The sequence below is a fragment of the Phocoena phocoena genome, chromosome X (genome assembly GCF_963924675.1).
Source record: "Phocoena phocoena chromosome X, mPhoPho1.1, whole genome shotgun sequence".
In the NCBI taxonomy this organism is placed as follows: domain Eukaryota; kingdom Metazoa; phylum Chordata; class Mammalia; order Artiodactyla; family Phocoenidae; genus Phocoena; species Phocoena phocoena.
Genome location: NC_089240.1, coordinates 42,713,830 through 42,730,363, shown reverse-complemented (window position 1 = coordinate 42,730,363; position 16,534 = coordinate 42,713,830). Strand labels below are relative to the sequence as shown.

Here is a 16,534-nt window from a genome sequence, read left to right as displayed (position 1 = left end):
TGGCGAAACGACCCAATCATTGCCCTGGAATAGGTGGAAAGCTCGAGCGCCTGTGTGCATTTACGGTGGGGGCGTGGCCCGGCCGCGGTTTAGTCAGACTGCGCGGCCGGACGCCGGCGCCATGGAGGAGTACGCTCGGGAGCCTTGGTACGGCGAGGGGCGCAGGCCTCGGGACTGTTGCTGGGGCGCCATGGCCAGCGGTGGGAGGCGGGCGGGGGAGGCATCGGCCACACAGCGCCACGTCCCAGACTTGGGAGACTCTTAGACGTTTGTTGTCTCCTTCTGCTCCCCTCCCCTTGCTTCCTCCTACTCGGGCTCCGTTAAGAGGGGCCACAACTGTGTGCCTAAAGGAGAAGGTGCGGTGCAAGGACGAACCACACTCCACGTTTCCCTTGCCTTCGTACCTCCCAGTCTGTCTTTGTTAACGAAAAGACACGCTGGTCGAATCCATTCCAGCCGAGGGGGTGGTGCGGTATTGAGCGGTGCTGGATCATCCCCCCGGTCTGCGATTGGTTTTTCCCAGTTGTACGTGTTTAAAAAAAAAAAAAAAAGAGGGCGTGGCTTGGTTGGACGTGCTCATTGTGGGAAAAGGGGGTGCGGGCCCGTTCTGCTTTAGTAACGGTGCTAGCTTAACACTTCTGTAGCGCTTATTTAAACTTGCCAACTCTTTGCTTGTTATCAATTCATTTAATCATTGATAGTAGTAAAGCGGTTGATTTCTTGGTTGGCTGCGAAGGGGAGGGGCGGACAGGGCAAAGACTAATATTTTCCCTCCTTCGCACTATTTCTTGCTTAAATGAGGGAGAGAATAATCTATTATCTGAAATTCTGCTTCCCATTTGGGTGACTTAGTTTCTCCCAGTTGGAAAGAGTCAGTGTGACATGGCAAGAGGGAGGGCTCACATTAACCCCATCCTCCCCTTCCTGCTTGCAGCCCATGGCGAATTGTGGATGATTGCGGTGGCGCCTTCACTATGGGTGTTATCGGCGGTGGAGTCTTCCAGGCCATTAAGGGCTTCCGCAATGCCCCTGTCGTGAGTCCTGGCCTTCCCTGGGTGGCGCGGGTGTCCTGCCCTGCCCACATGGGATACTGTTCTGAAAACTGCTTGGAGCTGCCAGTCACATGCACTTATTCATTCTGGTGCCTGCTCACCTACTATATGCCAGGCCTGGCTCCAGGATCTGGAAGTTTGGAGGAACTGCAAACATGACCTCTGCCCCTCACCCCCCGACCCAACTGGAGCTCCTCTGTGGAAATGCTGTGATGTCAAAAGGGTCATCACCAAAACCTAAATGTGTGTGTGCAAAGCCAGTCAGATTTTACCTAGAGGCAGATTCTGGGTTGGGAGCCTGGATAGAGGGAAGTGACAGGAGTTTAATTGGCAGGAGGAGGACAGCCTTAAAGCTGAGAAAATGCTTTTAATTTAACGTAATCGATTCCCTCTCTCTCTCACTATCTCTGACAACCCCCCTCCCCTTCCTGGGAGACCTCATGAAATGTCATGACTTTAAATGCCATGCATTTGTCAAGGTCTCTGCAATTTCTCTGTCTAGCCCTGTCCCTCCCCTCATCTCCTGGAGCTCTCTTTCCTAGATCTTTGTCCAGGTTTCTCCCTCTCATCCTCAAGGTCTCAGCATAAATGCCCCCCTCCTTAAAGAGGTCTTTCCTGACCCTTCAGCCACTGTCATAGCTCTTTTTCCTATTTCCTCTAGCGTTCTTATTGCTGTCTGAAGCTATCTTATCTGTACCCTTATTTAGGATCTGTCTCCCCCACTATAATGTGAGCTCTGAGAGTGTAGGGGCCAGGTCTACCTTGTTTACTGCTGTATCCCTGCACACAGCATGGTGCCTGGCACATAGGTGCTAAGTAATGAATGAATGAATGATTTCTCATCCCAGCTCTTAGAGCATCTATATTGGGGTGCTCCCCAGCCCCCTAGTTCTTGGCCCCTTCCCCACATCTCTACCCCTGATACCCCTCCAGGTTTCCTGCCCCCATCCCTCTCTTAAAAGCTAGAAACCTTGTCTGCCAGTGGCCTCAGCCGGGCTCTGATTCCCTTCCTCCTCACTTTCCTCCAGGGAATTCGGCACCGAATGAGAGGCAGTGTCAACGCTGTGAGGATCCGAGCCCCTCAGATTGGAGGTGAGAGGTTTGGGGAGACAGAAGTGATAACAGAGTTGAGCTGGTTGCTCCTTTGAGTCTAGACTGCAAGTTGGGGGTCCAGATTCTAGTCCCACCTCTGCCTGGGACTTCCTGGGGGAGTGACGTTTCCCAACAATTTCATATGGGTGAGTTCTGGAGTTTAAATCCAGGCCCTGGCTCTTCCCTGCTGTGTGACCTTGGGCTAGTGGCTTAACCTCTCTGAACCTCATCTGCAACATGGGGATGACAAAACAGTAAGTTCTGTAATTTTTGTAGCTTAGGTAGTACTTACTAAGTGCTGGTTGCTCTGTTAAGCGCTTTGATAGTATTAACTAATATAAATTTTCAGAAGTCAAGTAACATGCAGTGTGTGGATCAGGTCCTGGCACACAGTAAGACTTGAGTAAACATTTTAACTATTGTATTGTTAACTGGCTTTGCTAACCCCTTTCCTTCTCCCTGAAACCAAGGTCAGAATTCCAGTTCTGTGTGGTAGTTACAAAGATCAAAGTTGCTCTGTTAAAAGCCATGTAGAAGGGAGTTCCCTGGTGGCCTGGTGGTTGGGATTCCGGGCTTTCATTGCCGTCACCCGGGTTCAATCCCTGGTCAGAGAACTGAGAGGAATGAGTGCATGGCGGGGCCAAGCAAAAAGCCATATAGAAGCAGATAAATCTGCCCGTAAAATACTTGTCAGCCCCCTGTGAAGGTGAAAGGAGTGCCGATGGCAATTACAGACAGATTGAAGGAGCTACCACAGAGACAGATGGGGGCTCTCCCCTAGGAGTTTGCCATCTGCCTTTGCCTCTGGGTTTTTCCCCCCGTTCTTTGCCAGAGCATTCAAGCCTTGGGAGTCCCTGGACCCTGAGCCGTATATTCTGGGGATTCCCCACAAACACTAATTAGGCTGTGGTCCCTCAACAGGTAGCTTCGCAGTGTGGGGGGGCCTGTTCTCCACCATCGACTGCGGTCTGGTGCGGCTGCGGGGCAAGGAAGATCCCTGGAACTCCATCACCAGTGGAGCATTGACCGGGGCTGTGCTGGCTGCCCGCAGTGAGTGCCCCATCCCCAGGCCCCGGCCCCTTCCACCCTGTTCTGCCTGCTCTCACCTGTCTCCCTGTGCCTCCTCATTCCTCCAGGTGGCCCATTGGCCATGGTGGGATCAGCAATGATGGGAGGCATTCTGTTGGCCCTCATCGAGGGTGTTGGCATCCTCCTCACTCGCTACACTGCCCAGCAGTTCCGCAATGGTGAGTTCCTGGTGAAGCTGGCCAGGGAGAGGTGGGAAATGCTCTGCCTTGCCTCCTCCACTCATCTTTATCCAATTCTTCCCGCTCCAGCACCCCCATTCCTGGAGGACCCCAGCCAGCTGCCCCCTAAGGAGGGTACCCCAGCCCCAGGCTACCCCAGCTATCAGCAATACCACTGAGGAAGTGACCGCCTGTCATCGCCACCGTGGGAGCTCCTCCTTGGTTCCCTCCGCGATGATCTACCTCGAAGGGAGGGCTGGCTCCCGGTTGGCCCTGGGACCCTCCAGAGAGGGCCTCTACTCTGTTCCCTTATCCCAGGTTGGGGGGTGGGGCACCCCAGCTGCCCTGATGGGTGGGTCCCTTCTCTCTCAGGCACCCCAGCCCCCACTCATATGTAACAAGCTCTTACCCCAGTCCCTTTGCATGGCGCCCTGATCAGTATTTAAAGCCAGTTTTGAAATGCCTATGTATGTACTCCTTGAGCCACCCATTGGAACTGCTCACTAGGACAAGGGGTAGAGCCCTCTTCAGGGACTTGGGAGCCCTAGGATTTGGAGTCCCACAGAGAGTGGGCTCTAGTAAAGGTTTGTGGGATGAATGTGTAGGAGGGGGAATGAATCCAGATGTGAATAGTACATGAATAAGGGGGCCAAGTGTTGAATCACAAGCAGACAGAAGAGGAACAGGCTTGGGAAAGAAATGAGTGAACACAGGATTGCTGGGGTAGAGGGGTGGTTCAGCATGCGGCACCTCTGACCCCTCTCCCCCATGTCCCCATTGCAAAGACTGGGAAATCTGACCTCACAGTGAACTCTGTCCTTCTGAATACCAGTCACCCCGTTTGTGAAGATAATTCCCCCTCCATGTGGCCTCACCAGGGACCTGGGATGGAAGTAGGGGTCGGGGAGACCCAGCTTCCTTGAAGACGGTACCCTTAATCTTCTCCTCTGCACTACAGAGAGATTTCTGCTCTGCGATGCTCAGGGTTGTCAGTATTTAAGGGTACCGGATGAGGTTTCGTTTTGGGGGTGGAGTGGGGGTTATGGGAGAGAGATTTTCTCGGATGGACATCGGCTCCAAACACTGTCTCTTGCATGCAAACACCTACATGTGTGGGGCAGACGCCTCCACTGGGGTGCAGATGGCCTCATGGGAGACACACCAACTGTCCCTTTTATGCAAGCCATTGCAAAGAGGTGGAAATGCCCTCTCATACAAACTCGCTCCCTGGGGGTGCAAATGCGGAGTTCTCAGGCCTCCCAAGGCCCCAACGAGGTCCTAGTGGTCCTCGGAGGTAGTAGAACTGCAACGCTGCTTGATGGACTCAGTGCCAGGCGCACGTAGCAGGTCCCGTGCACACAGTTCTCTCAGTGCCCCAGCAGGGCCCTGGCCTCGAACTTGCCGACTCCATGGCCACGCCAGCAGCAGCAACACACTTGCCTGGGTAGGACCGGGATGCCAGTCCGACCCTGGGTATCCCAGGCTGCAACCCTTGTATTTCCAGGCCACTTCCTTTGGTCCCGCCCATTCGGTACACCTAGGTCGCGCCCTTCCTCACCTCTAGGCTCCATCCCCGCTGCGTTTCCAAACCCCACCCTGCTCCTATCAAACATAGGCCCGCTAGCTCTCCTGAGCCTTTTCCTTCCTTGAGCCCTCAGGTTCTGCCCACCTCGGGCTGCTGTGCTGTGTCTCCAGGCCCCGCCCCCAGGTCCACCCCCTCCCTATCTTTCAGCCCTGCCCTCTAAGCCTCCAGCAGGCCCAGGTTTCCCGCCCTCAGAAGCCTCTAGACCCTACCTCTTCCCGTCTTCAGACCCCGCTCCTGCTCCTTAAGGTTCCGCCGCTTCGGGAACCTCAAGTGCTCGGGCGCCCCGCCCTCCTTCCACTTTTGGGACCCCGCTCAAGGTCTCCGGGTCTGGAAGGCTGTTGGAGCTGTGGGGCCGTGGAACGGTTCATGGTGAAGTTCAGGGCCTTGTGCTCTGGCTCCTGGAGCTGCTGGCTGGGCCGGGCGGGACCAGTACTGGGTTTAGTAGCGGAGGACTGGGCTTCGGCTGAGAGTTGTAGAGTGGCATCGAGTGGTGGTGGGTCTTCGTGGGAGCCTAGCTGCCGCGGCGTCACCCGGCTCCTAGGTGGGGCTGGGGCGTCCGGTGTCGTGCAGGTCTCCGGAGGTGGGGGGAGTTGGGGCCAGGGCGAGTCCTCAGGCCCCGCCCCCTGACCTGACCGCGGGCCTGCTGCTCTTCCTAGAAGAAGGGAATGTGGGGTCAGACCCCGGATGGTTTCCACCGGGGGTGGGGGGGGATTGCAGAGACCCAGAAAAGGCAGGAGACGGAGAAGGCAAGAGTGAAACAAACAGATGGCGAGAGAAATAGGAATTGAGGGACATACACAGGGACATAGAGACACTAATGGACACATAGAAAGAGATAGAGGCAGAGAGACATACAAGAAATAAAGGAAGAGACAGAGACGAGGAGAAAGGGCAGAGACAGGAAGAGGAGCAAGAAGGAGCTGTTTGAGGGTCAGAAATGCAGATGGGAAGACCCTCAGCGTCAAAGTGGAGGCCAAGGTGGGAGAGAAGGCGAGGTGGCGGTGTAGAGTTCTGAGCTGGTTGGAGGGGCTGAACCGACAAGGGTTGTCAGGCCAGGCCTCCTCAGGCTGCCTGCCCACTTACCCTCCAGCTCACTGGCCTCAGAGAGGCAGAGAGATGCCCAAACTGTATTCTCTCTCTTTCTCTCTCATAAGGATTTCAGTGGCTCTCCCTCAGGTTCTTCCTTCCGGTCTCCCTCCTCGCCTGAGCCCCACCTCTGCCTCTATGTCTTGATCTGTCTCTCAGCTCTTCTTCCTCATCTCTCTGCTTTGATTTCTGTGGCTGGTGGCTCTCACCCTCCCTGAGTCCTGGAGTTTGCCATCCACCTGTCTGCACGCGGTGGGGAAGGGAAGATATTTGGTGGATGAGGAGGGTTAGAGAGGTGGACAGAATCAGAGAAGAGCAAGAGGTTCCAGCCCAAACAGTGGAGTGGGGGAAATCCCTTTGTCCACTTCCTCAGGCAGAGACACTGAGAGGCTGGGGAGAGAGACAAGGGGAAATCAAAGACAGACAGAGAGAAAAGATAGGGAGAGAGACAGATAGCCAGTTTACAGAGACATCAAAGGAGAAATGGAGATGCAGAGAAAGAGATACCAAGAGAAAAAGCAGTACACATTAAAAAAAAAGACAGGGAAAAGAGGGAATGAAAGTGAGGAGATAGAGACATATTGGGAGAGACAGAGATAGCAAAGAAAAAAAGAGAGAAGCTGAGGGGCAGAGAAAGAAAAAGAGAAGTGGGAGAGAGAGAGAAAGTAAGACAGAAGAGTTACTCTGAGTTGCTGGTCTGAGTGTTCTCATTTCCCCTGTTCTCTTAGTGGCAGTTGGATAACAGGACCTGGCTGGGCAGGACAGCCCTGATAGCTCCACCCCTACCATCCCAGGTCCTCCAGGGGTGTGGGAGGGCTACCTTCCCCAGGGATACACCTTTAGAGATCTACGCTCTGATGTTGGGACCTGGCAACCATCTCAAGGAGCCCATTTAGGGCCAACCTCTGGAACTGACTGATCGGGGCCATCTCCAGGGGATCTGCAGTGTCATCAGATTACGTGCAAGCCTGTAGAAGAGGAAGGATATGCCAGTGATCACTTCGGAGGTGACAGAGGAACCTTCCTTTCCTTACGCTCATTATACATATGAGAAAACTGAAAGCACAAAAAGGTAAAGCAACTTGCCCATGGTTATACTGCCTGAAAGTGGCAAAGCTGGGATTTATAGTCTTATCTACGGTGTATAGAGTTTCAGAGGTCACTTGCAACATGATTTCCGGGACAACACATTATCCATCCTAATTATGGGTGTTACTTGAAGGTTTTCATGGATGGTGTGAACTATTTTTTTTATAAATTTATTTATTTTTATTTATTTATTTTTGGCTGTGTTGGGTCTTTGTTGCTGTGTGCAGGCTTTCTCTATTTGCGGCGAGCGGGATCTACTTTTTGTTGCAGTGTGTGGGCTTCTCATTGCGGTGGCTTCTCTTGTTGTGGAGCATGGGCTCTAGGTGCACGGGCTTCAGTAGTTGTGGCACGCAGGCTTCAGTAGTTGTGGCTCGCAGGCTCTGGAGTGCAGGCTCAGTAGTTGTGGCGCACGGGCTTAGTTGCTCCTCGACATGTGAGATCTTCCCGGACCAGGGCTCGAACCTGTGTCCCCTGCATTGGAAGGCGGATTCTTAACCATTGCACCACCAAGGAAGTCCTCTAGAGTGGATTTCTTGAGTGGAGTTAAACAGTAGCAGCAAAACAGGCTAGAGTGTGTTTGAAGAGAACAAACTGCCCCAACTGTTAGCTCCCATTCCTGATGGGCTGGGTCTTGCTGATAGGGTTGCAGTGACTTCAGCAGAAGCATTCTCTGAGGCCAACAGCCAATTTTTACAAGATCGAGGTTTGGGATTATTTTTTTAAGGGAAATGTGAGAGGACCTATAGAAAGAAAGCTACCTTCTGAGGTATTTAAAAGAAGAGCTATTGCATTTTTGTCAGTTTGAGGTAGGCGTGTGAGTCTGCATGAGAGTGAGAGAGAGAGAGAGAGAGATCCAGCAATCAAATTCATAGTAGCTATAGTCTGAGAAAACACACAAGATAGTTTCATTTTTCCCCTAAGTGACAAAAAAAGATGCTGAAGAATCCGAAAATTAATCTTGTTCTGTCACCTTGAGCAGAAGCCATCCAAGTCTGCAGTCATCAGCTTCTGGAGAATTCCTAAGAATCCTCAGTTTGAAGCCTATTGATAAGGTCTTTTCCGCTGAGGCTCAAGGGCAGCTTTCCCTTTGATCATGCAGACTTTTTTGGAAATGCAGCTTGAACCTGTTATGGGGACATCTGGAGGCATCACACGAGCCTGTAGTAGTATGAAGTCATATTGGCCTGTAAGAGGATAGAATCTAGGATTTGAGGTGCAATTACAAAACACTTAGGGTAGTCTGTTATTAACTCAGAAGTAGCTAACTATAGGTGGTCCCCAGAGGGGTTAGAGCTTATTGCCATCAAGGCTAATGGCAATACTTTAGTCCCTGGAAGTTTGAGGGTTAGGGTTAGAAGTTTGTTGATTTTACTTTCCAAATTCCATTAGGTCTCTCCACTTTTTCTGAAGATTATAGGTGATAATGGCTGTAGAGTTTCTGAGGAAGTTAAAACTTTAGAGTTTTTAAATAACAGAGTTCTTTAAATAAGTGCAATGCCTGTCCCTGCTACTGGAGAGGTAAGTTGAGTCGGGAATACAAAGGCAAGCAGTTTCCCTACCTTTACAGTGATAACTCTCTGACCAGTAGGAAAAACTCAGTTCACCTGGAAAATAAACCGCAGCCAGAACTTGCTCATAGCCCTTTGGAGGTGTTCAAAAGGGCCTCGAGCTATTGGTTTCTATCCACACCCTACCTTTTCAGTCTTTGTCATGATTTTTATGAGGTGTGACATGCAAGGGAACCATCTCAGCAAGACCCTTAAAGTTACCCCATCAATGTTGGTTCAGTGTCAAGGCCAATTTTTCTCTGCTATTGTGGCTATTATCATGAAGCATTTTTGTTAACCTCCACTCTTCTTATAGTGATCTCAGGTGTCAATTGGAGAAAAAACACACAACATAAGAGCTGTCAGTTGAGTTTTATTCAGTGTTTTCGAGAACTGGGAACTGCTTCAAAGAGGTAGGGGAGGAACTAGTAAATGTATAATTTTTTTGGCTGGGAAATACATGTACTCAAGCATGCATCTTGGTAAAAGATTACTGCTAATCACACACACACACACACACACACACACACACACACACCCACACCCCATATCTCAGTTAAGGATTTTAGTGCTTATCTATATATGGGAAGATGCAAGAATCTGGGGTCATTGAAATTCTTCTTTAGATATGCATCTTAACCACCTAGGGGCCCATATATCCAAAACATAGAATGTTTCCCCCTGAATTCCTTTCAGGGTATACTCGTAGGTGAGTGATTGCAACGGCTAATGACTTAATCCTCGTAGAATTGGAATGGTAGGCAGCATTCTTTGTTTACACAAGTAATGGAAAGCTATATAGAAATTCCTTCATTTGTTGTCCATTTTGATAAGGGTTTTGTAGTGGCTTCAGATGAATATGAAATTATCACTGTAAAAGGCTAGTTACATTTCCCTATGCAAGGAGAAGGGAAGAATTTTGGCTGCAGGAAAATGTGATTTGACATAAACATACTCAAAAGAGTTATTACAGCTGATTTAAACAATAATTCGGGCCCTTGACAGTTTTATCAAGGCATACTATTAAAAAATCAGCACTTCTGGGCTTCCCTGGTGGTGCAGCGGTTGAGAGTCCGCCTGCCGATGCAGGGGACACGGGTTCGTGCCCCGGTCCGGGAAGATCCCACATGCCGCGGAGCGGCTGGGCCCGTGAGCCATGGCTGCTGAGCCTGCGCATCCGGAGCCTGTGCTCCGCAATGGGAGAGGCCACAACAGTGAGAGGCCCGCGTTCCACAAAAAAAAAAAAAAAAAAAAAAATCAGCACTTCTTAATCCCCAAATACAGAAATGAAGAGGAGGGTGTCTCCTATGTTAAACAAAATGATCTCTCTCCTTGAGACAGATAAAACAAGCAAGCTCGGGACTCCTGGTGGTCCAGCGGTTAAGACTCCAGGCTCCCAATGCAGGGGGCCGGGGTTCCATCCCTGGTCAGGGAACTAGATCCCACATGCCGCAACTAAAGATCCTGCAGGCCTCAACAAAGATCCTGAGTACCACAACTAAGACCTGGTGCAACCAAATAAATAAATAAATATTAAAAAAAAAATAAAACAAGCAAGCTCTTCGTGTGGTTTTTCTGCCCTTTTTGTTCTAAGGAATCTCTCAAATGGACAATCTTGTTCATGGCAAAAGTTTCTCAAAGTGGTTATTTCAATTCCAAAATTTCCCTGGTGAAAATTGCCACTTAGAGAGATAATGTGTTGACATTACAGTGAGAAAACATGAAGGAAGCAAGTGCTTGGCCTGCAAGGGGCACGGGTTTTAGACTGAGAAGTTCTCCTGAGAACTGCAGTGTTTCAGAAGGGTGGTGCTTGTGTGACTTGGTGTGTCCAGATTTTGGCCAAAGGCCAGTCATCACTGCTATTGGGCCAGGAATAAAAACCCTCCTGATTCTGGGCAGATGAAACTAAACAAAGCAATTCTCAGGGACACAAAGACCAGACTGAGGTACACATAACGTTAAATTTACCTCAACCATTTATTTATTTATTTATTTATTTATTTATTTATTTATTTTTGCGGTTCGCGGGCCCCTCACTGTTGTGGCCTCTCCCATTGCGGAGCACAGGCTCCGGACGCGCAGGCTCAGTGGCCATGGCTCACGGGCCCAGCCGCTCCGCGGCATGTGGGATCTTCCTGGACCAGGACACGAACCCATGTCCCCTGCATCGGTAGGCGGACTCTCAACCACTGCGCCACCAGGGAAGCCCTCTTGTGGATTCTTTAAGATTATCCATGCACAAGATCATGTCATTTGCGAACAGAAGTGATTTCACTTCTGCCTTTCCAATATGAATCCCTTTTATCTCCCTTTCTTGCCTAATTGCCCTGGCTAGCACCTTCAGCACAATGTTAAATAGAAGTGGTAAAGCGAACATCTTTGTCTTAATCCTGATCCTTGGGGGAAAGGCTTTCAGTCTTTCACCATTAAGTACGACGTTAGGTTCTTTGGAGTATTCTCTGCTGGGTCTTGGGGTATGTGGATGGATTGGCTGTCTGATGGGATTGGTAACCCCTTTTCCATCCAGGATGGGTGGCTCCAACCACCTTCAGGAAAGGTGTTCTAGTTATCTTTCCTTTTCTTCTTTCTTTTTTTAAGAAACTATTTAATTTAAAAAATATTTTTGGTTGATTTTTGCACAATGAAGTTTCAGCTTCTCAACCTTTTCCCCTGCCCAGGGCTGCGGACCCAGACTGGCCTGGATCTGCAGTCCTTCTCATTCCCACGTCCCTCCTCCCACTTCCTCCAGGGTCTGTCCACTTGTCACTGTGTTGTGCTGGGGATTGGCACCGAGGTGGCATGAGATTCCACTTGTGTAGAACTTTGTTGAGTAAAGATCAGTTTCTTGTGACAAAAAAAAAGAAGTGTGGTATTAGCTGTGGGGTTTTTGTCCTTTATCATGTCGAGGAAGTTTTCTTCTACTCCTAGGTTGTTGATGATATGTTGATTCACGATAAAAACATATGAAGGGGTGTTGAATTTTGTCAGATGCTTTTCCTGCTTCTGTTGAGTTGATCATGTGGTTCTTGTACTTTATTCTATTGTTATGGCCTACTACATTAATTGATTTCAGATATTAAGCAACCTTACATTCCCAGGATAAATCCCACTTGGTCATGGTGTATAATCCTTTTTATATGTTGTTGGCTTTAGTTTGCTAGAATGTTTTTCTTGAATTTAATTTTATTTATTTTTTTATACAGCAGGTTCTTATTAGTCATCCATTTTATACACATCAGTGTATACAGGTCAATCCCAATCTCCTAATTCATCACACCACCACCCCTAGTTTGCTAGAATTTTGAAGAGGAGTTTTGAGTTTACATTCATAAGAGATATTGATCTGTACTTTTGTAGGGTTGCCTTTGTCTGGTTTTGCTTTTGGCCTCATAGAATGAGTTGAAAAATGTTCTCTCCTCTTCAATTTTGGGGAAGAGTTTGTGAAAATTTGCTATTAATTCTTCTTTAAATGCTTGGTAGAATTCGCCAGTGAAGTCATCTTGATCTGGGCATCTCTGTGGGAAGTTTTCAAATTATTGAGTAATTAATAATTAATTTAAATTATTATTCATTAATTTCAATAACATACAGAGACTTTGCTCCAATATAGCTCTGTTCCTTTTCTCCTCCTTTGCCCTATTATCATTAGGTAAATTATATCTTTATACATAAGTCCATCAACAGTTTTATAATTATTGCTTTATGTATTTGTCATCTAAATCAGATAACAGAAGAAAAGAGTTAAAAATACATATTTATACTGTCTTTTATATTTACCTCTGTAGTTACCTTTAGCAGTGTCCTTTGTTTTTTCTTCATGCAGATTCGAGTGACTGCCTGGTGTCCTTTCTTTTTTTTTTTTTTTTTTTTTTGCCACGCCACTGCCTGCAGGATCTTAGTTCCCCAACCAGGGATTGAACCGTGTCCCCTGCAGTGGAAGGGCAGAGTCCTAACCACTGGACCACCAGGGAAGTCCCCTGGTGTCCTTTCAATTCAGCTTGAAGGACTCTCTTTAGTATTTCTTGTGGGTCTGTTTAGTGATGTTTTTGTTTACTAAACAAAATGTTGTTACTTTCTCCCTCATTTAAAAATTTTTTTAAAAATTGGGATTTCCCTGGTGGCGCAGTGGTTAAGAATCTGCCTGCCAATTCAGGGAACATGGGTTCGAGCCCTGGTCCGGGAAGATCCAACATGCCGTGGAGCAACTAAGCCCATGCGTCACAACTACTGAGCCTGTGCTCTAGAGCCCACAAGCCACAACTACTGAGCCTGCGTGCCACAACTGCTGAAACCCGTGTGCCTAGAGCCCGCGCTCTGCAACAAAAGAAGCCACTGCAATAAGAAGCCTGTGCACCACAACGAAGAGTAGCCCCCGCTCGCCACAACTAGAGAAAGCCCGCGCCCAGCAATGAAAACCCAACGCAGCCAAAATAAATAAATAAATAAATTTATTTTAAAAAATTTTAACTTGTGGTAAAATACATATAACATAAATCTACTCCTTTATTTTTAAAGGGTATCTTTTCTGGATATAGAATTCGTGGTTGACAGTCATTCCAGGGATTGGACCCGGGGCCTTGGCAGTGAAAGCACAGAGTCCTAACCACTGGATCACCAGGGAATTCCCTCTTTAAGCACTTTGAATATGTCACCTCCCTGCCTCCCGGTCTCTATGGTTTCTGTTGAGAAGTCAGATGTTAATCTTCTTGTGATACACTTGTACATGATGAGTCATTTTTCTCATGTTGCTTTCAAGATTTTCTCTGTCTTTAGCTTTCAACAGTTTGACTACTATGCGTATAGATATGGATCTCCTTTAGTTTATCCTACTTGGTGTTTGTTGAGCTCTTAGATGTATAGATTCCTGTTTTTCACCAAATTGGGAAGTTTCTTGTCATTGTTTTTTTTCTTTCAGTTCACGCTTTTGCAATTCTTTCAGAGATGGTTTGTACATAATAATCAAAATTGTAGATACCCTAAAAGATCTTTATTTTGCCCTCATACTTGAATACTAGGTTGACTGAGTAAAGAGTTTTAGCTTAAAAATTGCCTCTCATAGCTTTTAAGATATTGCACCATTGTGTTAGAGTACTGTGCTGACCGAGAAAACTCCGATACTCCTGTAATATTTTATGTGACCTATTTTACATCTTTTGAAGCTTCTTCTTTACCTTTGGAGTTCTAAATTTCTCCAGGATCAATCAATCAATTAATTAATCAAATACAACATGCATACTTTATGTTGGACATAGTGACGGGGGGATGCAGCCATGACCATTACAGATGGCATACCTGCTATTTATTTATTTATTTATTTATTTATTTATTTATGGCTGAGCTGCATGGCTTTTGGGATCTTATTTCCCTAACCAGGGGTTGAACCCGGGCCACAGCAGTGAGAGTGCTGAGTCCTAACCACTGGACTACCAGGGAATTCCCCCTGCTCTTATTTATAGAACTTTCATTCTAATGGGGGAAGGAGGTAGACAACCCACAAATATATAAATACAGGTTGCAATAAATGCAATAAAGGGAATGAACAGGGTGTAATGTTAGAGAGTAATGTCTGGAGGACAAGGCTGATATTTATACAAGGTGCTCAAGGGAGCAGCTGATTCTAAATAAGTATAGCGTTTGCAAATGCACTGAGGAAAGGAGGATGCATGTTGAATTTTCAACATCAATATTTCATAGCCCTTAACTTCCCTTTTCCATTGTCTATCTCTTGGTCTTTTTGGGTCCTCATACTTGAAAGACTTTTTCAAAATTATTTTTCGAATTACTAATTCTGTTTTCAGTTATGGCCATTCTATTTATTCAGCCCTGTGTCTGCTGATTGCTCTTTTCATAGCAGCCTCTTTTTTTTCTTTTTTTTTTTTTTTTTTTTTTTTTTTTTTTTATGCGTTACGCGGGCCTCTCACCGCTGTGGCCTCTCCCGTTGCGGAGGACAGGCTCCGGACGCGCAGGCCCAGCGGCCATGGCCCACGGGCCCAGCCGCTCCGCGGCACGTGGGATCTTCCCAGACCGGGGCACGAACCCGCGTCCCCTGCATCGGCAGGCGGACTCTCAACCACTGCGCCACCAGGGAAGCCCCTTTTTTTTCTTTTTAAAGACTATACTTTTGGGAATTCCCTGGTGGTCCAGTGATTGGGACTCGGCTCTTTCACTGCCAGGGCCCAGGTTCAAACCCTGGTCGGGAAATTAAAATCCCGCAAGCCCTGTGGCGCAGCAAAGAAAAAAAAAGACTATACTTTAAAAATTTTTAATATTTATTTATTTATTTGGCTGTGCCGGTTCTTAGTTGTGGCACGGATCTTGGTTGCTGTGTGCGGGATCTTCCTTGCAGCATGCAAACTCTTAATTGCGGCATGTGGGATCTAGTTCCCTGACCAGAGATTGAACCTAGGCCCCCTACATTGGGAGCGCAAAATCTTAGCCACTGGACCACCAGGGAAGTCCCAAGACTATTTTTTTTTTTGCTGCGTTGGGTCTTCGTTGCTGCACGCGGGCTTTGCTGTAGTTGCGGCGAGTGTGGGCTACTCTTCGTTGCGTTGCGTGGGCTTCTCATTGCAGTGGCTTCTCTTGTCGCGGAGCACGGGCTCTAGGCGCGCGGGCTTCAGTAGTTGTGGCACACAGGCTCAGTAGTTGTGGCTCGCGGGCTGTAGAGTGCAGGCTCCGTAGTTGTGGTGCACGGGCTTAGTTGCTCCACAGCATGTGGGATCTTCCTGGACCAGGGCTGGAACCCGTGTCCCCTGCATTGGCAGGAGGATTCTTTTTTTAAAAATTTATTTATTTATTTAGTTTTGGCTGTGTTGGGTCTTCGTTTCTGTGCAAGGGCTTTCTCTAGTTGCGGCGAGTGGTGGCCACTCTTCATCGCAGTGCGAGGGCCTCTCACTGTCGCGGCCTCTCTTGTTGTGGAGCACAGGCTCCAGATGCGCAGGGTCAGTAGTTGTGGCTCACGGGCCTAGTTGTTCTGCGTCATGTGGGATCTTCCCAGACCAGGGCTCGAACCCATGTCCTGGCAGGGGGATTCTTAACCACTATGCCACCAGGGAAGTCCAAGACTATACTTTTTTAGAGCAGCTTTAGGTTCACAGAAAAATTGAGAGAAAAATACAAAGATTTTCCAATGCTCCTTGCCCCCTCACATGGCCCATTCTTATTTTGCGAGTGTAGTATCATCAATATTTAAGAAGATTCCATACTCCTTTGATTACTTTTGTTTCCTCTCATTCTTTTCCTGTTCCATTTGTTCTTAGTCCTTACGTTTTGTATTATTGGTTATTCTTAAATTAACTCAATGCTTTAAACATACTTATTGAATTCTTACTATATTCCAGGTGTGGGGATGAAATGGTGAAGAGATTGAAGACTCTATCCCCATGAAACTTGCACTGTAGTTGGGGAGACGGTATATATAAAGCATTATAGAGGTAATATGATGAAGGGAAGTGTTAAGTGCTACAGTGTAAAATAAAGCAGACTCTAGAGACAGAAAACTTGAGGTAGAAATATCAAGGAAGGCCTCTCTGAAGGGGCGATATCTAAACAGACCAGGATGAAATGAGGGAACAAGGCACCTGCAAAGAGAATAGCAAATAGCGAAGAACCTGAAGTTGTGAGCACACTCAGCATGTATGAAGAGCAGAAAGGAGACCAGTGCAGGTGCAGAGAGAGTGAGGGGGACAGTGGTAGGATGGGAGGTCAGAGAGGTAACAAGGACTAGATCTCACAGGGCCTTGTGGACCATAGACTTTATGTGGGACCGTGGACTTTAGCTTTTATTCTGATGGGAGCCAGGAGGGAATTCTGAGTACATAAGAGAAATTACCTGAG

At 47.8% G+C, this 16,534-nt stretch overlaps 1 protein-coding gene and 1 non-coding gene across 2 annotated transcripts; one reads left to right on the top strand and one right to left on the bottom strand.

The window, feature by feature from the left end:
* The first annotated feature begins 92 nt into the window (after window positions 1–92).
* Window positions 93–3,857, top strand: TIMM17B (translocase of inner mitochondrial membrane 17B). Its single transcript, XM_065900983.1, has 6 exons — window positions 93–147; window positions 935–1,034; window positions 2,081–2,144; window positions 3,066–3,194; window positions 3,281–3,391; window positions 3,482–3,857. Exons 1-6 carry the CDS (start codon window positions 122–124, stop codon window positions 3,568–3,570), a joined length of 519 nt encoding a protein of 172 aa, XP_065757055.1. The 5' UTR covers window positions 93–121; the 3' UTR covers window positions 3,571–3,857.
* Window positions 3,858–14,059: 10,202 nt separating this feature from the next.
* On the bottom strand, window positions 14,060–14,131 carry TRNAE-CUC (transfer RNA glutamic acid (anticodon CUC)). The gene has a single exon. It is a non-coding gene; the product is annotated as a tRNA-Glu (tRNA).
* Window positions 14,132–16,534: the final 2,403 nt, after the last annotated feature.